General features: G+C 37.8%; 1 protein-coding gene and 1 pseudogene across 4 annotated transcripts in view; both read left to right on the top strand.

Annotated features, from left to right (window-relative positions):
* Positions 1-22,417, top strand: part of LOC123785611 (MAM and LDL-receptor class A domain-containing protein 1) — a 660,266-nt gene that overhangs the window by 449,339 nt on the left and 188,510 nt on the right. For all 4 annotated transcript variants that reach the window (XM_087857640.1, XM_087857642.1, XM_087857641.1 and 1 more), the window contains one exon: positions 16,826-16,983. In XM_087857640.1, coding sequence (XP_087713766.1) covers positions 16,826-16,983 — 158 coding nt within the window. The remainder of the gene's footprint in view (positions 1-16,825; positions 16,984-22,417) is intronic.
* On the top strand, positions 12,939-13,037 carry LOC123786309 (U6 spliceosomal RNA; annotated as a pseudogene).

Here is a 22,417-nt window from a genome sequence, read left to right as displayed (position 1 = left end):
CATGGAAGATACTAAATTCTTAGGTTAAAAAATTTGATCAAGTCACAGGTGTGACTGAGTAGGAGGATTTGAATATCAAACTCCCTGACTCAAAAGACTTTGTTCTATAGCCTACAGTGTCCAATATAATAGCCAGTAGCCACACAAACTACTGAGCCCTTGTGGCTGGTCCAAATTGAGATGTGCTGTAAGAATAAAACACACATTGGACTTCAAAAATGTAGTACAAAAAAAGCACTATAAAGATACATCAACAATTGTTTGTATATTGAAATAACACTTTGGATACATTGGGTTAAATAAAGTATATTGCTAAAAATTCACCTATTTCTTCTTACTCTAAAATGTGGCTACTAAAAATTCTAAGACTACATATATGGCTCACAGTATGTTTCTGTTGGACAGCCCTGTTCTGTATTACACTGCACATATCATAGGGAAGGCTTTCTTATCTATGAAGTGAATAAAACTCTAGAATCAACTAAAGAAATACTGGAAAGTACCCATCTCTGGATCCCACGAGATGTGCACTCTCGTGGTTATGAATGCACACACTTCCAGCTAGGACCTCCAAAGACTTTCTAGTCAGTTTCCAGTCTGTTTTAAGTGGAAGGTACTTACAAAGCAAAGTGGTGCAATTAATCTAATATATTATCTTCAGAATATTTCATTATGTGTAGTAACAAAGTACGTCCATTAAACAGCAACACAGTCTTGTGATATCAGTGATTTTCATGTCCAAAGATAATGCTTTTGGCATTATTGCCCAAATACGATAGTGCCTTGTTCCATAAATTTCAGGTTAATTATTTCATCATTTTACAAGTATCCAGGCACTATAGTTTCTCTAAAAGGAATTTACCCAATGCAGATTTATTTATATACTTTGTTTCTCAGTAAAATAATGAACCATTAAACTTACTCCTTTCTATCTTCTCAAAAGCTTTTTCTTTTTGTGTTTACTCCTTTTTTCTAAGTGTCCTTAAACTGCCCATTACTGTATCATACTTGTCACCTTTAAGCATCACAGTTTTCTTACCATGAGAAAAAATCTAACCACAACTTCACTTCTAAGTACTATTGTTTTTTTATTGTATCTCGAAGATAGAGACAACACAAAAAGTTTGTGTATTTTTTACCAAACTACACATACTTTCTTTGGTTCCCTACAATTTGCCTGCAAAAATATTATTTCCTCGGCAAATAATTTTTGGCCACCCACTCAGGGTCACTAATCTAAACACTATGGTGATGCACATTTACCAAACATAGTCCCAGCTCTCATGGAGCTTACGTACTAGCTCCTTTGAGGACTTTATGATTTCATAATTCTTCCTGCGTTATTCTAAGTCTCGTCATGTTGCACTTGGCACTACTGTTCAGTGCACACATTCTTGGAAGTTTTCACCTGCAATGCGCTGTGATATGTATTTCCTAATGTTATATTTGTCTTTGACGCTTTCTTCTTTTTCTAAAACCTAAATGTAAGTCTTAACTCAGCATTCTTTTACCTCTTTAAATCTCTTCCTACACTTCTTGCTTGCTCAGAGTTTTCATTCTCTCAGCGTTCAAAATTTGCTAATTTCTACATGCCTCTAGTCTTTACTTCCATGTTCTAATCCCATATTGTCAGTTGTCAGCTGGATAATTACCAGTGTCTTCAAGTCACAGATCCAGACTCAAGCTTACCTGCCTTTCAGAAAGCATCTCCGCCTGCTGCTCCTAATATTTCTGTTATTGACATTATTATTGTTTAACACAGCTCTTTCTCAATTTCCAATTCATTCAGCTCTTCATTCTCAACTTGGGTGTTTTTACTTTGCATTTTCACTGCTGTCATCCTCAGTCACTCTTGGGCTATTGCCAAAGTCAAGGAAACTCATCTCCAATTCAAATATTCTCCTAAACCAGGCCACTCTTCTCCCCGATGCAGGATTAATAATCCTAAACGGTGACTATTAATCCTGCAGCTCCTCAGAAGCTTTCCATGCGCTTTCTGTGTTCTTCCCCACGTTGAATTTCTGATTTTCATTCTACAAACTCTGTGTTCTTGTTCCTCAAATATGCTCTGGGCGTTATAAATGTCATCTTTTGGTCATATCATTGTTTTAGCATGACTCGTGATTTTTTGTTGGTAGTGGATACAGTGTACCAGGTAAAAGGAACCCAGGTAACCAGGTCTTCTGTGTGAACTTTTCTGTTTATCTGGCAGGAAGTAAGGTCATGTTTACTAGTCACTGTTGGCTGTAGCTGTAGAAGTCGGAAGGTATAATTTTGGGGCGCCCGAGTGGCTCAGCCGTTAAGCGGCTGCCTTCAGCTCAGGTCATGATCCCAGGGTCCTGGGATCGAGCCCCACATCGGGCTCTCTGCTCAGTGGGAAGGCTGCTTCTCCTGCTCCCACTCCCCCAGCTTGTGTTCCCTCTCTCACTCTCTCTGTCAAATAAATAAAATCTGAAAAAAAAAAAAAAAAGGTTTGATTTCCACTGGTGTCCTGGTTCTTCCAGCTTCTCCCTTGTGTTTTGGTTTCCCTAGTGAATTTTTTTTTTGAAGATTTTATTTACTTATTTGATAGAGAGAGCACTCATGCACCAGCAGGGGGAGGGGCAGAGGGAGAGGGAGAAGCAGACTCCTCACAGAGCAGGGAGCCCGACACCAGGACTGGATCCCAGGACCCTGGGATCATGATCTGAACTGAAGGCAGACATTTAATTGACTGAGCCACCCAGGCGTCCCTCCCTAGTGACTTCTTAAATAAGTTCTGAGAGATGGAGTCCTTTCAGTCGCAGCCGCCTGCTGGTATATTGGACCCTACTGATGGGGTGGTAAGGCGGAGAGGCGTTGAGTGGTAAAGTCAGAGGAATAGGAGCCTTCCACAATTCTGTGATCTATCACAGTCTTTCAGTAAGTTTGCTCTCTTTTACTGTGACCTTGACAAGTGCTTCTCAGTTCTCCCTCCCCCTTCGATAAGATAGGAAGTCTAGTCCTTTTTAAGAAAAATAGGCATACTTCAAAATGGCTACTTTTCCTCTCTCCCGGAAAGAAACAGAGGGGATTTTTCTCCAGTCTTCACTGTGGAAGCTTGGTAAGACTTCTGGAGGTAAGACTTTGGGGTGCCCTTAAGCCTTGTCCCACTGGAGTTCCTGTCTCTCAAGCTTTTCCACGCTGAGCCTCCAGCAATCTGTTGATTACGGTTTACATTTTCCTCACCCAGTGCTGCCTCCAGCAGTGGGTCCTGCTCCCGCGGTTTTGCTCCAGTAAATTGTGATTCTCTGTTTCTGCCTTCCTGTCTCCAGTGGTTTCCCCTGTGATGTCTACTCTAATTCTCTGATAGATGTAAGAAGAGTTTTTGATGTTTAGTTTGTCTGGCTTTTTTTTGTTGTAAAGATGAGACTGTGCCTCTGAGCTTCTTACATGCTAGACTGGAAACCAGGGGGATCCTCTTAGTGATTTTTTTAAGAATGAACTTTTGCCACTCTAACCTACTTTCTTTGCCTATCACCATCTCCATTATATTCTTTAACATCTTAATATAATGAATGTCTTTTATAAAGTCTTTTCTTAGTCACCCAGTGTAAGCCATCTTTTATCAGTTGAACCTCATGGCATTTACAATCTACGTCAATATTTGGTATTATAGGCTCAGAGTAACCCCAGTGAGCTATATAATAATATTATTATCACCATCTGATAGATGATGGATATGAGACACAGTGGGGATTCAGTGATTTTCCCAAAGTCACAAAACTTGCAAGTACCAGAGTTTGGATTGGAACCCAGGTAGTCTGACCCAGAATGTGTCTTCTGAATAGTACATGCTGCTAGCTTTTATTGTCAGATTCTTTGGGGTGTATTTCGTATTTTCTGAGCTATAACTTGTCCATCTCCTTAACATCCAAATGCAAGACATGGTGCCTTCTCTGTAGTAGTTATCCAATCAATAACTTGTGATTGATTGTCTTTTTTCTACTACTAGAATCATCTTTGTATCTATTTTTTAAATTTCCCAGGAGGTTAGCACTGATTTGCAACTTTGTTCTAAGCACTTTACATGTAGGGTATCCTTTAATCTTTACCACAACCCCATGAGGTAAAGTACCAGCTATAATTATCTCTTCTTGCTTCTAGGTCCTGGAGAATTTATGTAGGTTGTCCAAGATTACATACCTAATAAGTGGTAAAGTCAGGATTTGAATGGAAGCCAACAGCTAAAGTACCTTCAGGCTTAACCACTGGGCCACCCTGCCCTAGGTTTCTGCTCATTACATATTTATTAAAATAACCTGATGATACTGTTTTCTGTTTCAATGAAAATAAACATTCTTCTCTTCTTATTTGCTTTCCACACTCTTTCAAGTAAAATCTAAACAAAGTCAGAGTTCATACCGTTTATCACTTACCTAAAGGGTTTATACTTTATTAATTCTCCCTTCCTATATGACATTCTTTTTAATCTCAATTTGGCAAATAAAATCAAGTTACACAAATGCTATTAAGCAAATGCATGTTTCTCAAGGCATCTTGACAAGACAATAACATGTAAAAAAGTTCTTCAGGGTTCTTCCATTATGAAGATGGAAAGATTCAGAATCCTTTGTCTCTAGCTACACTTATCAGAAGTGCCAACAATTCCATTCATATGACACCCTCCTGTGACTGAGGTATACTTATCACTAAGCAAATTAAAAGCTTTCGAAATAAGATGATGACTATATCTCATTTTGGCATGTCTCAACTATAAGCTTCATTTTTATATCAGATCAATGATTACTGAGGGAAACAGTTTATAGCACCAAAATTTGGTAATAGTAAATAGTGTTAAAATGAGACCTCCTGTTGAGAAGTGTTTGTTTTTTTTTAAAGATTTTATTTATTTATTTGACAGAGATAGAGACAGCCAGCGAGAGAGGGAACACAAGCAGGGGGAGTGGGAGAGGAAGAAGCAGGCTCATAGCGGAGGAGCCTGATGTGGGGCTCGATCCCATAACGCCAGGATCATGCCCTGAGCCGAAGGCAGAAGCTTAACCGCTGTGCCACCCAGGCGCCCCGAGAAGTGGTGTTTTTTTAATAGGTAATAATTATTCTCAACGAAGAGTAATGCCCGAAGAATAAACTGTTGGAAAAGGTAGAAATAAAGAAATGCCAAATCTATTCACTGTACAGCCTCTCAGAAAGCAAATAGAAGTGATGTAATGACAGACATTTTCATCAAATGCCATGAAAACCTTTCATTTGACTTTGGAGGCACTGTATCTGTGGTTGCCATTTGACAACTTTAAGGAAAACTTTTGTTCTCTCTGAACATGTTTACATTTCACGGCCTTTAAAGCTTGGAGACAAAAAGAGATTGAGGGCATTTCAGCTGATAATCATTGTACCCCTCCTTCTATGGTAGAGCAAGGGACAGGCAGAAATTACAGAGGATGTGGAACCACACTAAGTAAGTCTAACTCTGAACAAGGGAGCATTTGCTGTTTTGAAAGAGAGGCATACTGCATCACATTTTAAAAAACCATTAGGCAGCTTTATTTTATGAGCACGAAAAAAAAAAAGACTAAAATTGCCTACAATTTAAAGCGGGAAGTGAATTCAGATCACTTGAAGTGGGAAATTGTCTCTTATGATTTGACCCTAGTACAAGTGAGTATGATTCTTCCGAGGGCACTGGAGCTGAAAAAATATAGCTTTCTTTTGAAAGTATTAACTGTCTTTTTATAAAAGAAATGTCAAATTTATTACCTTATGGCATAATGACTCGATGAAACATTTTCAAAAACTCGGGATTGTAGCTAATCGCATCTAAAAGACAAATTAGAGTCTCTACTCCACGCCAACACCAGAGTGAAAAAGAAGGTCTGCAGAGCACACTGATGGATTCTGAATGTGGCTAATGTATTTTGGCTCTCTCCTGTCCAATAACAGTGGAGATCTGAACAAAGCGATGCTGAATTTACACTATTTGACACTAAGTGGCTCCAGTTTTTGAAAATGTGTGTAATTCTTTGAAGAGTTTCTAAGGTAAAAATTGAATATTGATGAGAAACTTCTACCCAGTGCCTGACTGTAGCTAATTAACATATGACATATAATATCTGTAGGCAGGGAATCTTAAGAACTTGTAATCCTAAAACCTGTACCAAAATTGAAGTATTACATCGAAATGTACAGAAAATATCAGGAGGCGGAGTATAGGGAGAGCGAACATTCGGACATGTGGAGGAAATGCCCACATCCCAGAGTACTGCGTCTGACAGTATTAAAGCTTTACAAACCTAATCGAAGGCATTCTGATATAACGTGTGAGAATTAAGTAACTTTTAAAATGGCCAACAGAAAGCCATAAAGCAGTCTAAAGTCAAACCGACACTCCAAAAATTCTGCTTCTGTAAAAATCTGCCCCATGAATGTTGGGAAAAGTAGGGATTGGGGAAAATAAATGCAGAATTGGAAATGAAGGTGGTTGATCATTCCACAGAGTCACCTGTAAATAAAGTCAACTGGTTCAATGATTTACCATTAAATTCTAAATATGTTGTGGCAGTTGAGACTTTTAAGCATTATTATCTGCTTTAACAAATTCTGAACTTTGTGTGGGAAGCTAGATTGACCTTCCCCAAGGATTTTGCTAGATATAAATAGGTAGTTCTCAATGAAGCAACCGAAAGTTTATAAATATTTGAAAGTAGGTCTAGTCTGAGCTTGCTAGATAAAGAATGAGTCTATTTCTGAAAACATAATTCAATGTAAAGTTTTATAACTTTGTGATACAGTACATAGTTCCTGGATCATTCATATATTTCTATTAATAATTTCAAGAGGCTAAGCAACTTTTCACCCTTGTGATTTTCAGGAAAAAATATGGCATTGCAACAAGTCTATTCCCCTTACAAAGTCAAGCTTGGATATACTAGAGTTCTAGAATTAAAAACCCCCAAAGACCAAATTTGCAATGGTTGCTTCTAAATTTCCAGGCATAGTTTTGTATTCTTAAATTTTAAAATGGATAAAAGTTCACATTTGCATGCATTAATACATCAGCCAGGAATTGACTTTCTGACTTTTGTGTTCCACTGCGGGATGTTGTAAGACCAAATTGAATATGCAAATTAGGAGAGCCTAGGTGGGGTACACTTTGAAAGCTCACCCAGAGTCCCCTAACTAATAATTGGAATTGCTATCTTTGATGTTGAGTCTTATATAACATTGTTTTATACCGAAATAAATATGCTGCAGTGAAAAGTCCTGGATTATTATCATCCCCAGTGAATTACATTTTTTTTTTACATTAAGGTTCATAATATAGCCCTAAAATGCAAACATTATATTGTTCTACATTCCTTTCAATGATGTCATATCTTTGCTAAGCCGATTTATGGTCGTTGCTATGATAAAAGTAAGTCCTGCGGAGAACCAAAGTGGGATAGGAAGTGAAGGTGGTGATGTTCAATGTAATTTCAAGGTCTGAGCGTTCGGGCAGGGCCTAAAGAGCACATTCTCCAGTGGAAAGTAATTGTGGTTATTTAAGAATATATATATATATTTTTCAATTTGTGTATATTTGTTTTTCGAATGCCCACGATGTTGTTTTTCGAATGCCCGCAATGTTAGTATATTAACAGGCATTAAGTTGTTTGGACTTAAGGACTTAATAAACACAACCAAAATGTTGCTTCCCACCTGGGATGCCATGAAAAAATTATTGAGACCTTGAAGATGCTGTGACCGGAGTTCTACGAGCAGCCTATAGGCAATGACTAAGGATGGAGAATTCGGTCAGATTGCATTCAGATTGCTGTGCAGACTTAAAACCTACCTTTGAAAAATAAATATCACATTAAAATTATTCAAGAGAAACATCTGAATTAGTGAAGCATTAGTATATTTATGTAGTTAGAGGAATACATTTACCAAAATACAGGGTTTCCAAATCAGAATTCCTAATTTTTAAAATGGATTAAATTTGTGCCAGTGGACAGAATTACTTCTTTTCTCATTGCTCTAAATGTTTGACTTTCAACATTAGGTTAGCAGTAGAGCGTGGATAGATGTGTATTGAAAGTCTGGGTTAAACATGATTTGCTTTTGAGATAGAGGTATATTAGTTCTCATTATGTATGTCATACGATTTAAGAGCTGAGCTATGAAATATAGAGTAGCTTTATACAAACATACTTAACATTAATTTACCTTATTTGGAACGAGGTCAAGGCTATTTCTTCACAGACAGTATAGTATGAATAGATTCCATGCTTTCACCTTAACTATATATGTTATTATTGTAGCTAGTTTCTTTATTCAGGATAACATTGTAAAGTTTGTCTGATATTGTACTCCAAGTGCATTGGGAATCCTTGAGGGCATAAAAGGTAATAAAATGAGGGAACACCTAGATGTTCTTGTTTAATCAGAGAGCATAGATTTAAAGAATGTGTGTTCTTAATGAATAAGCCACACTTTGTAGTAGATTTGACGGATGGAGTCTAGGTATAGCTTAGCTGCTCATGCCACGTGCATGTCTTCCTATTCCAAATAAGAAAACAAGCTATATGTCATCCTTGCAAAGAAATATGAAAGCAGACTTTTCTGTGGCTGCATTAAAATATTGTGTACAATTTTTCTAATCCAGTATTTGCTAGTGCATGCATTTCATGAAACAGTGAGGATAGAAAACAGTTCAATGGTGCAAGCCAGGAAACTTTACAAGTTGTTTCGACTCCTATTTTATATTGAGGGAAATCTTGCAGCATTCATTCACATGTCATGTTCCTTGGTTATTTTTCTTAAGATTCTTTTTTTATTTTGCTAGACTTTATAAAGTGTTCTAAGTGAAGAGAAATATTTTCAGTAAGGAACTTTAAACAATGATCACTCTTTTATTTTATTTTATTTATTTTTTTTTTAAAGATTTTATTTATTTATTTGACAGAGATAGAGACAGACAGCGAGAGAGGGAACACAAGCAGGGGGAGCGGGAGAGGAAGAAGCAGGCTCATAGCGGAGGAGCCTGATGTGGGGCTCAATCCCGTAACGCCGGGATCACGCCCTGAGCCGAAGGCAGGCGCTTAACTGCTGTGCCACCCAGGCGCCCCTCAGTAAGGAACTTTAAAAAAAATAGGGGTGCCCGGGTGGCTCAGTCAGTTAAACGTGGAACTCCTGGTTTCAGCTCAGGTTGTGATCTCAGGGTTATGAGATTTGAGCCCCCACATCTGGCTGGAGCTCAGTGGGGAGTCAGCTTGAACATTCTCTCCCTCTGCCTCTCCCCCCACTCACTTGTGCGCATGCACTCTCTCTCTCTGTGTCTCTCTCTAAAATAAATAAATCCTTAAAAATATAGATGCAAGTCACTTTCAGCATCTGGTCTGGCATGTAAGGAGCTTGGAAGTCATTATTTCTTTCTTCATAATAAGAAAAAACAAAAAGCTGAGCAAACTAAAAATCCACAACTCTTTTTAAATTTAGTAGAGAATTGAGGTCTCAAGGCAAACCACTGCCCCCAGACTGGAGACAAGCATGTGGAAACAGAGAATCACAACTTACTGGAACAGACGCCCATAAATGGAAACGTCTGCAGGAGTCAGTGTGGGGCAGGACACCCTAAACTGTTACTGATGGATTGCTGTAGGCTCAATGTGGACAAGTTGGAGAGACAGTCCAGGGGGTTTCAGTGTTAGGAAGCCCCCACACTTTTGTAAGTTTTAATTTCAGGAACCCTATTAGTTTCTCACAGTGAAGATCAGAGGAAATTCCTCTCCACTTTCAGCAGGTGGAGGGGGAAAATAGCCATTCTGAAAATTTCCCAGAGCTTTCTGTTTTTCATAACAAAGCCTGCCCTCAAGAGGAGCTACTTTACTAGAATCTAACTGACCTAAAACAAACTAACAAACCAAACAACTGACCTAAGAGGTAGGGGATGGGAAAGTTTACTGGGAAAATACTCTGGTATGTTTCTTATACTATTCATGAAGTTTTAAAGGGGTCTTGGGTTAGTGGTGATGTATATTGCGAACTCACTGTCAACCACTAGAAAAGGTTAAAAATATATATGTAATTGGTATGCTAAGATATGCTAAAAAATGAAATCATATGAAATGCTCAATTAAGGTCAAAGAAGACTGAAAAAGAATGAAAGAAAAGAAAAAAGAAACAATGATACCAGTGAATAGAAAATAATAACAAATAAGGTAAATGTTAATCCACCTATCTCAATAATCAGCTTAAATGTTGCTAGTCTATATTCACCAATTAAAAGACTAAGAGAAGATTAAACAAAAGAACCATGTATTGTCAGTAACAAACCCAGTTCCAGTATAAATGCATAGAATGAATGAATGGGGGGAAAAAGTGATAGAATGGAGAAAAACATACTGTGTTAACATTAATCAGAAGAAAGCAGCTGTGTCTACATTAATTTCAGACAAAGAAGATGTCAGAGGAAGGAGAATATTCAGGGATAGAGAGGGGGATTATAAAATGATAAAAAAGTCATTACTCTAAGAAGACAAAACACCCCTCAATGTGTAAGGGCCTAACATCAGACCGTCAAAATACACAAAGCAAACCTAATAGCATTGCAAGGAGAAATAGATGAATCCAGTACTGTAGCTGGAGACTTCAATACCCCTCTGTCAGTAACAGGGCCAACAGGCAGAAATCAGTAAGGACGCAGTGAAACTGAGCAGCACCATCAGTCAACTGGATATAATTGACGTTTGTAGAATACTTCAGCAACAGGAGAATATACGTTCTTCTCAAGCTCACATGAAACGTTCACCAAGACATCCCACATGTGAGCCATAAAACACATCTTAACAGACGTAAAAGAAATCCTACAATGTGTGCTTCTCAGACCATAATGGAATTAAGGTAGAAATCGGTAACAGAAATATAACTAGAAAATTCCAGAATACTTGAAGATTAAACAAGTAGACTGCTAAATAACATAATGAATCAAAGAAAAAAATCTCAAGGGAAATTTTGAAATATTTTGAATTAAATGAAAAAGCAAATACAACTTAAAATTTGTGAGATTCAGTGAAAATGGTGTATAGAGGGAAATTTTTAGCAACACATGCGTATATTAGAAGAAAGATCTAAAATTGATAATTTGCAGCTTAGGAAACTAGGAAAATAAGAGTAATTTATAAAATTGGAATCAGGAAATCATAAATAATCCAGTTAAGAAATGGGCTGAAGACATGAATAGACATTTTTCCAAAGAAGACATCCAGATGGCCAAAAGACACATGAAAAGATGCTCAACGTCACTAATCATCGGGGAAATACAAATCAAAACTACAATGCAATATCACCTCACACCTGTCAGAATAGCTAAAATTAACAACACAGGAAACAACAGATGTTGGGAAGAATGTGGGTAAAAGAGAACTTACACTATTGGTGGGAATGCAAACTGGTGCAGCCACTATGGAAAACAGTGTGCAGGTTCCTCAGAAAGTTAAAAACAGAACTACCCTGGGGCACCTGGATGGCTCAGTTGCTTAGGCATTTGCCTTTGGCTTGGGTTGTGGTCCCAGGGTCCTGGGATAGAGCTCCGTTTTGGGCTCCCTGCTCATTCGTGAGTCTGCTTCTCTCTCTGCCCCTTCCCCACTTGAGCGTGTACGAGCATGCGCGTTGCTCTCTCCCTCTCTCTCAAATTAATAAAATCTTAAAAAAAACCAAAACTGTACCATGCACCAACTGTTCTGGGCATTTACCCAAAGAATACAAAGATGCAGATTTGAATTGGGGCTCCTGGGTGGTTCAGTTGGTTGAATGTCTTGATTTTGGCTCAGGTCATGATTTCAGGGTCAGGCTCAACAGGGAGTCTGCTTGAGATTCTCCCTCTGCCTCTCCTCCTGCTTGTGATTTCTCTCTCTCTCTCAAATAAATTTTAAAAAATACACATTCGAAGGGGCACATGTATCCTGAAGTTTATAGCAGCATTACCAATAGCCAAATCATGGAAAGAACCCAAATATCCATCCACTGATGAATGGATAAAGAGGATGTGTGGAATATTACTCAGCCATCAGAAAGGATGATTACCCAACATTTGCATCAACGTGGATGGAACTGGAGGAGATTATGCTAAGTGAAATAAGTCAAGCAGAGAAAGACAATTATCATATGGTTTCACTTATTTATGGAACATAAGGAATAGCAGGGAGGACATTAGGAGAAGGAAGGGGAAAATGAAAGGGGGGGAAATCAGAGGGGGAGGCAAACCATGAGAAACTATGGACTCCAGGAAACAGTCTGAGGGTTTTAGAGGGGAAGGGGGTAGGGGGATGTGTTAGCCCGGTAATGGGTATTAAGGAGGGCACATATTGCATGGAGCACTGGGTGTTATATGCAAACAATGAATCATGGAACACTACATCAAAAACTAATGAAGTACTGCATGGTGACTAACAACATACTTTTTTAAAAAGTAATAATAATAATAAAAATCATATACATTAAAAATCAGAAATCACTACACTTAACTGGATTCACTGGTGAATTCTCCCAAACATTTAAAGAAGAAATTAAGCTAGTTATATATATTCCAGAAAATACAAGCAGAGGGAACATTTCCTGCCTCGTTCTAAATCAGACCAGGATTTCAAATAAACAACAAAGACATTACAAGAAAGGAAGACTACAAATAAGTATCTCTCATCAACATAGATGCAAAAGTTCTCCACAAAATATTAGCAAATCTAATCTAATGGAAACATATATATGCAGTACAACCAAGTGGAAATTATTCAAGTATGTCAGACTGGTTTTATATTTGAAATTCAATTAGTGTAATACATCACATCAACTTAAAAAAATTAAATGATCATGTCACTAGACGCAGAAAAAGCATTTGACAAAATCCCACATGCATTTGTGATAAAATACCTCAGTAAACTAAGAATTGAAGTGAACGTCCCTAACTTGATAAAGAATATCTTGCTTCTGCAGCACATACTAAAACTGAAATGATACAGAAAAGATTAGCATGACCCCTACACAAGGATGACACATGACTTTGTGATAGATTCTATATTTTTATGATGGCTGTAGTTGATAATGCTGTATTATATATTTGAAATTTGCTACAAGAGTAGATCTTATGCATTCTCATACACACAAACACACAAAGTAAATATGTGAGGTGACGGATGGATTAACGCAGTTGTGGGAATCCTTTCACAGTGTGTCCAAATATCAATTCGTCATGTCGTACACTTAAAATATATTTCAGTTGTATTTGTCAGTTATGCTTCAATAAAGCTGAAAAAAGATATCTACAGAAAACCTATAGCTAACATCATTCATAATTGTGAGAAGCTAGGTACCTTCCTGATAATATCGGGAATAAGGCAAGGTTGTCTGTTCTCACCACTCATATTCAACATCATCCCAGAAGTCCTAGCTAATACAATAAGGCAAGTAAGGAAAACAAAGGACAAACAGATTGGGTAGGAAGATATCAAATTGTGTTTGTTTGCAGATGACATGATTGTCTACATGAAAAATCTCAATGATACAACATGAAGAAAACTCTTAGAATTAATTAACAATTATAACAGTGTTGTCAGACGCAAGGTTAGTACACAAATGTCATTTGCTTTATTATATGCCAGCAATGGAAAATTGGAATTTGAAATTTAAAACACAATAACGTTTACAGTAATACCAGAGTGAGAGAGAAACAGGGAAATACTTAAGTTTAAATCTAACAAATAAGTACAAGGTCTACATGAGGAAAAATACAAACTCTGGTGAGAGAAATCAAAGATCTAAATAAGTAGGGAGATATTCCATGTTCATGGACAGGAAGAATCAGTATTTTGAAGATGTCAGTTCTTCCCAATTTGATGTATATGTACAATGTAATTCCAATCAAAATTCCAGCACATAGTTTTGTAGATAGCAACAAACTGATTCTGAAATTTATATGGAGAGGCAAAAGACTCAAAATAGCCAACACAATATTGAAGTATAAAAAAAAAAAAAAGTTGGAGGAATTATAATACCTTATTTCAAGACTTGTTATAAAGCTGTAGTAATGAAGACAGTGTGATACTGGTAAAACAAGAGACAAATAGACACATGGAAAAGAACAGAGAGCTCAGAAATAGACCCACACAAATAAGATCAATTGATATTTGACCAAGTAACAAAGGCAATTCAGCAGAGAAAGGATAGTCTTTTCAACAAATGGTGTTAGAACAACTGGAAATCCATATGCAAAAAAAATAAAAATAAAAAATCTAGACACAGAGTTGAAATGTCTCATGAAAACTAACTCAAAAGTGGATTATAGTAAAATGTAAAACTATAAAACTCCTGGAAGACGAAACAGGAGAACATTTAGGTGACTTTGAGTTTGGTGACGAATTTTCAGATACAATACTAAAAACTTGTGAATGAAAAAATTGTTGAATTGCACTTCATTAAAATTAAAACTTCTACTCTGCATATGACACTATTAAGAAAAATAAAACATAAGCCGCAGAGTGGGAGAAAATATTTACAAACACATATCTGAGAAAGGACTCTGTCCAAAATGTAAAAAGGATGCTCACATTCTTTTTACAATGCAGGAAAACAATAGACAACAGATCTGAACAGATATCTATGGAAAAATATACACAGATGGCCAAAAAGTATAAGAAAAAATGCTCCATATTATATGTTATCAGGAAAATGCAAATTGAAATGCCATTGAGTTGAAATGAACTACCACTGCATACCTAGTATAATAACTAAAATCCAAAACACTGACAACACTGAATGCTGATGAGGATAAAGAGGACTGGGGACTCCCCTTCATTGTTGATGGGGCGGCAAAATGATACAGTCAACATTGGAAGATGAGTTGGCAGTTTTTTACAAAACTAAACATGCTCTTACCATAGGATCCAATAGTTGTGCTCCTTGATATATACACAAATGAAAACTTATGTTTACACAGAAATGTGCACACGGTTGCTATAGAAGCTTTGTTCATAATTGCTAAAGCTTAGAAGAAACCAAGATGTCTTTCATAGGTGAATGGATAAACTGGTACGTCTCTACAAAGGAATATTATTCGGTGATAAAATGAAATGAGCTATCAAACCACAAAAAAGATATGGAAGATCCTTAAATGCACATCGCTAAGTGAAAGAAGCTAATCTAGAAAGGCTACATACTGTGTAATTCCAACTATATGACACTCTGGAAAAGAGAAGACAGTGGATGTAGTTTTAAAAACATCAGCAGTTGTCAGGCGTTCGGTTGTGGGAGAGCAGGAGGAAAAGATGGAGAGGTGCGGGGTTAAAATTAAACCTTCTGCTCTGGGGAATATTATAGCCGAGGAGCTCTCCTGTACAAGACTGTAATGGTGGACGTGTTGTTAGGCATTTGTCAAAGCCCATGGAATACACAAGGGAAAGAATGAACCCTCAACTAAACTATGGACTTTAGTTAATAACCATGCATCGGTATTGGCTCATTCATTAATTGTAACAAAGGCACTGCACTAAGGCAATGTGTTTATAACAAGCAAATAGCATGTGCTGGGGAGGACGAGGGGGTGTACGGAACTCTGTTAATTCCTCAACTTCCTCTAAGCTCAGAACTAATCTAAAAAATAAAGTCCATTATTATTTTTTTTTTAATGGATACAAGAACAAGTAACCCCTAAAGTATTTCATGTCTACTCAGGCATGCTGAGCACTCCAACCAGGCTGTCTTATTTACCACATATTTGTATTTACCGACAATCCATTTGGTGAAATAATGTTCTTTATGAACATGAAAAGACAAAAAGTCAAGCCGTTAGTGGGTGTGAACGTGATCACCTAATTCTCCTTTGCAATTCACTCTGGCTACTTCTGTTTTTAACTCTATTCAAGGGAGGAATGCATGAGTGTTCCTTGCATTGGAGAATTCAGTGCCATAGGGGTAAAGGTAACTAACATATATACTGATTCCTCAGAGAGCACTAAATTCACCTGACAACAAGCTCTTAAATAGGAAAGCTTCGTAAAAGAAGCCTCTTGTACTATTAATGCACAGTTGATGATTTAAAGCCACATATCTCAGGAACAAGAATACCTTTAATTAGAAAATATCTTAATAGCTTTGACTTAAAACTGTAAATAAATATTTAACCTAAGAAAGCATATATAAGCATATATATATATTTTTTTTTTTCCCCATTCTTTCCTAATAAAAGCCATGCGGGAGACAGTAGCTATGATGAATTTTGACAATGATGTCTACAGAAAAAAAAATCCATTTGTGTTTAAATGGACAGATCTTTCATATACTGATGCAGTTGAGAATAGAAGTTATCTCTTGCTCAGAAAAAACAGCATGGTGACTTTCAGCATTAGATTTCACGTACTCTTACTCACCACTTCTGTGGTCAGTGTGGGAATCAGCAACTGGAAATGAGATACAGTCTCAGTCAGCCTCCACTACCCCCCATCCCTCCTCTACACACAACATACAAAATATTTTACTTCCTTGAAACTGGCCAACAAGTTTGAGCAAATTAGAAGAAAAGGAAAGTACCTTCAGAATCAGAATGCATATTTGATCACTTTAGGCAAGAGTCCCATACTCAGGTGAATTTTGTGAATCATATCATCATAGTGACATTCTTTCTTCTTTTTTTTTTTCTTTTTCTTTTTGGTTCCAAAGAATGAAACATCATCGATACGTGACTCCACAGAAAGAAAATGAGTTGTGTTTAATTGTGTGTGGGTGGGAGGCATGCAGTTTGCACGTGGTTTGAATACATTCTGCCTCGTGCTATGACACACATCATTGTACTGAAAGAGTTGTATTTGTCTATTTCAAGGGAGCGGCCAGCACTTCCTGTATATCAACTCGTCTAGACCCCAAGAAGGACACACGGCAAGAATCTCTACTTCCCAGTACTTTCCAGCAAGCCTCGGAATGTGTACCGTTCGGTTCTGGTTCTACATGGTTGATCCTAGGAGTATGGGGATATTAAAGGTACGAAAGGACGGCAGAGATTCATGTTTCACTGTAATATCCAGAGCATGTGCTTAAACATTTTTTTTTTAATCACACAACACTCGTGTTGATTCCATTAACTTCCCATTTCTTTCTGGGACCGTGGGACTTTGGCCAGCCGTGCTGTCATTCATCTTAATCTCATTCAAGATTTATCTCATTCATGGCTGCCACCTGAACTCAATTATGGGGCACACTATTTAAAAGATCATCTAGAGATAAAAGGGGACGGCTAGATTCTACACGCATCTTCTACTAACTGCTTAGATAGGGAAAATGAAGAAATGTGATGGGGGGGATAATGATAACAAGAATTTTCTTCCCCAAACAAGGTAAAGGCGAAGAAATTTAAGATTTTAAGCGTCTATCAGCTCACCCGAAAAACAACATGCCTGTTCCATTTTTGACGAATTTGAGATAAGAATCTGCATCAAATACAAAAGTCCTTGAAGAAGCAGTTTGCTGCATTTTTACTCTCAATGTATGAAATATCAGTAAGCTTTTCAATCAGCCTGAAGCAACTTTCAAACCTTGATTTTTAATTGTAAGATTATAGATCAGAACACAATACCTGGTGTTATTGCTTTGTAGTTATGTAGCCACCTGTTGTCTGAATAAATACAATTGGAATCTTTGACTTTATCTCAAACATCATCCCTTGTAAACAATAACAGTTATTAAGGGATTCCTATGTTTCAGGCTGGGTATTGTAAACTCCGGTATCTGCTATCTGTTTTAATTCTACCATTCATCTCACGAGGTAGTATATTTTCCCCAGTTCTACAGTTTAAAAACTGTGGCTTAGTAACTTTTCTTTGATAAAATTAATGAAAAATCTGATTTCAAAAATCTGATATTCCTTACCCAGCATGGTTTCACAGGTGTTCTCAGTCTACTGAAGAAGTCTATGAAGGAACATGGGGAACAGAGAGAAAGGAAAAAAGGGTCTTATCAGTCCTGGCCCGTGATAGAAAAGAGAGCTCTTCAAGTAAAAATACAAACATGCAAAGAAAGAGAATTTGTACTATTCTCTAAGCATGTCTGTTTTCAGTCCTAAAGAGAAGCCAGTAAAAATCAACAGAGAATGAGATTCATTTTTAGCAATTTAGAAACAAGTAAGTGAAGATGATGTGACAATTTTGAAATTTTTTCATTGTTTTTAGATACAATATACGAAAACTCAGTAGATTAGCCCATTGCTTATGTTACATTTTATCCAAGGTTATTTATAACCACTAACCTTAGAGAGACTCCACAGTACATTATTTCTACTGATATTTTTAAACACAGTGCTGCAGTTGAGGAGGACACAAGTCCATGGCGGTTACTTATGGAAGCAAATACCAGTGAAAAGGCCAAGAGACCTTTCAACAGCACACAAGTTGATTTCAGTCACTTTCTCACAAAATGTTGCTTCCTCAATTCAAAAAGAGCGTCCTTATATCTTTGTAGCTACTCACCAGCTGGTTGGTCAAACTGAATATTTTGCCTCCCCTCCTCCCTCCTCCCCCCTCCCCCACAAATTCGTATGTGAAATCCTAAGACTGCTGCTTCAGTCACTCATTGCTTTGAGCCATGTTTCTGGAAATATGTAAACTTTGAAAAAGAAATGTTGGCCTCAAGTTTTGATTTTTGATACCTTGCTTTTGTGCCTATTGGTTTTTCTATCCAGAAGGCAGCAAGTATGTGTAACAATGCTTTTATGCTCCAGTCTTTAGAGAGGTCTGCCGGGAAGAATAGTGCTGGGGAATTAGCCCGACAACCACTTTTTGTAGAGGAATCACTCTCCCCCACTCCAAACTGTCTTGATAGGGTTTGCTGTCACTGTAGGTTTCTTTTACCACCTCCACAGCTGACCCAAGTCATAATCTTCTCTAATATTTGGTGCAGATTATAGGACAATTTGTCTTTCTGCTGTTTCACAAATCATAAGCATATAGACTGGATTTGGGCTGTTGGAGGGCATCTTTCCCAATATGGGGAGAGAGACTGGCTGAGGAAGGAGCGAACATAGGAAGGACTCCAACTAAAGAAAGAGGAAGGAACAGAATGGTATTTGTTCTGTTTAAATCCTGGATCCTACCTTGTCTGAACCAGTAAAATTCTCTTTTTGTTACTTGCTACCGAAAAGTCCTAACTTTTACAGAAACCCAAGAGAATCTGTGTTCATAGTGTATCCTTATGTCACTGATGAGCATAAGGGGCAAGTCTCACTCGGTCTGGAAAATCTCGTGTGTGTGTGTGTGTGTGTGTGTGTGTGCACGCACGCATGCGTGTGGTTCTGGAGCACAAGATACATCATAGTTGTTCTAATCTGAAACTATTAAATTGATTACAAAAATCCTTTAGAAAACATATGGCAAAATGCCTATGGTGAGGTTTTATAGTAGAGGGTCTAAGAGGCCATAAAAATAGCAAGGCGTTCCTGAGAGAGATTTCAAATTATAGCTTGTGGTAGGACGCTTTCTTGTCAGCACACATGTTATGCAGTTGTATACAGTTCTATGCATCCCCACCCCTTCTGGGCTTTGTTCTATAGCCCAGAGAACTGCACTGCCCAGGCTCCTTTGCTCTCTGCTTTCCTGGCTAGGTTTGGCCAATGCTTTCCAGTGGCCAAAGACCTGAGAGCAGGAAGATTAGACAAGCCTTTCTTCTCCCCCTATGCCTTTCTCCCTCCCTCCCCTCATTCCTCTTCTTCCTCTAACCCCTCTCTCTCCTTCCCTGTCTCCACCTCCCTCCCTTCCTCCCTCCCTCCACTCCTCCACCCCACCTCTCTGCTGAGTTTCTAACCGCACTTCATTTCTGCCTCAGCTTTTTCCAGATAGGCCCTATCTCCACCAAGTATGTCTGCCAGACTGCATCCTCCTGCAACTCAGTCTCAGTGACTCCCTCCCTTTGACTCTCTAGTTTTAGCACTGAGACCATCTTCCCGTACATCCTAGGATGCTTCATGATTTCCTTGGCGATTTCTCATCTCTTCTATAAACTTTGTAACCAGTGCTCTACGTTAAAGTTTCTCTATTTGCAATACTTTAGAGTAGTTTATATTTTTTAGCTTGGCCCAGTCTGATACAAGTACCCACTCCAAAGAAAACACAAGTCTTTTCAAGATAATAACTTGTAACACAATGAAGAATTTTGAGTGAGCTCCACTCAGTTTAAATCTGTCCTCCTTATATTAACTTATTAAAAACTTGCCCATCAGTTGGGGAAGACAGAAAACAAATTTTTAAAAATGCAAATAGGAAAACCTCAACTTGGAGGTTTTTTACTCTGGAGCAAATAAAGCAGGTATCTGTAATAAATAGTTACTCCCAGTCTGCTGAGAGAGGTTTATTTTATACTGAATGGTAAGAAGGTCTTTGAGAAAGATGACATTTGAATTTAGGCTTAAAAACAAAGAGAAGGAGCCAGCCTTGTCAACATCTGGAATAAGAATGCTCTCAGAAGGCAAAACAAGCTAATGAAAAAGCTCAACATATAAGATATTTGAAGGCCAATGTAGCTGGAGTAAAATAAGGCGGGGGGGGGGGGTTAAGAGAGAGAGAGAAATGATGAAACAGGCAAGAGCCAGCTCGTGTACGTGGGGCCTTTTCGGGACACAAGGAGATGAGCTTTTGTTCTAAAAACCACAGAAAGTCATTGGAGAGGGTCTTAGTCACCTTGGGCTGCTATAACAGATTACTGTGGCTTAAGCAATAGAAATTTATTTTTCACAGTTCTAGAGGCTGAGAAGTCCAAGGTTAGGGTAGCAACCAGTTTGGTTCCTGGTGTGGACCCTCTTCCTGGTTTGCAGATGGCTGCCTTCTCACTGTGCTCACCTACAGAAAGAGAGATCGTCTCTCTTGTGTCTCTTCTTATGAAGATACTCATCCCATTTGTGGGGGCTCTACCCTCATGACCTAATTGTCTCCCAAACACCTCACCTCCCAAAGCCAAAACATTGGGAACTAGAGCTTTGGCATGGGAATCGGGCTTGGGGGAACATTTTCAGTCGATAGCAGACATTATTAAATTATGGAATAATATAACCTCATTTGAACGTTTAGAAGATCTGTCTGGCTGCTCTGTGGAAAGCAATGGGGACTGGCAGGTGGGAGGTGGCCAGAGGTCCAGTAGTGAAACAAGGACCAAGTTAGAGATGATTTCCAGGCGTCTGGAGCAGAGAAGATATAGCTTTGCCTAGAGTCTAAGGATAAATAGGAAAGTAATTTCTACAAACAATGAATATTTAGATCTTCACCTGGCGTAAAAGACTATTTTCTAAATCAAATATGCTTTAATTTTATGAGTATATTAATGAAGGGCATCATATAAAGCCAAAGCAGACAAGGCTTGTACCGTCAATGAGATCAGGGTGAAAACCAATTATGATTTTCCTGTTACTTTTTTATGATAAAAAGCCAAACGATTCAGATTTATCCCAGCCTGCAAAGTTGGCCAAATAGGCTGCATAAAGAAGGCATGTTTTTTATAGGAACATGGAAGCCCGATGGTAAAGGAATAATATTCAGAATAATAAATGAATCATGTTCAGAATAATAAAATGTTCACACAGGCATCAGTGTCCTTTGATTCAAAGGCTCAGGAAATAAGAGAATAATCAAATACATACTTTATTTTCTAGGTCAGTTTTTTTTTTTTTCCTGTCTTTCAATACCTGCCTACATATAAAATTAAAAGCACTCCTTAAAATGGTGCTGGTCACTTTTTGATCCGCTTTGCTAAAAGAGCCCTAAGTGAACCAAATAATTTCCCACGACATTACTTAGTTCCATTAGTTCGGCTTCCTAGCTTCTGGCTTGTTTTGATATTTAGCCAACTCAGCTGAGTTCTTTAATGTCTACGACAAGAAGTAAAGTTTGTCGCAGGAAAAGAGAATGTCTTTAAAAATGACTAATATCCTTTTATTATTCCAGACTCATTTGTAAAGTCACAGAAAGGAAACGAATAGGAAACTTTTTTAATTGATACTTTCCATAACAATTTTTTGTAATTTACAGAAATTTCTAATTGCTCAGGGGGAAAAAAATGAACTACTTCCTAAGACTTCCTTCCGTGATCACAGATGAATTAATTTATCTAAATGGGCTTCACGAAGCCTATTGTTCAGATTTTAGAGCAGTCAGCCTACCGTGTTGAAATGATCGTTATCTGAGAGTTGAGTTTTAGACACAAGTGGTTTCTGCTAAAACCTGTGGAATTTAGCAGGTAAATGTTCCATTCAGGAAACGATTGTTCTTGTGGCCACATGTTTGTGGATTTTGTTTTGTAATAATATGTTTAGGAAGATGGTAAGAGCAGAGGAAAAAAAGGACTGAGAAAACCATCAGATGGTTACTATGTGCCGTCCATTGTTTGAAGTCACGTGTGTGTGTGTGTGTGTGTGTGTGTGTGTGTGTAGTCTTCACAC

The sequence above is a fragment of the Ursus americanus genome, chromosome 31 (assembly GCF_024610735.1).
Source record: "Ursus americanus isolate L20-20 chromosome 31, mUrsAme1.1.p, whole genome shotgun sequence".
Taxonomy (NCBI): domain Eukaryota; kingdom Metazoa; phylum Chordata; class Mammalia; order Carnivora; family Ursidae; genus Ursus; species Ursus americanus.
Note: the sequence above shows the minus strand (reverse complement) of the source record. Positions and strands in the feature narration are given on the sequence as shown.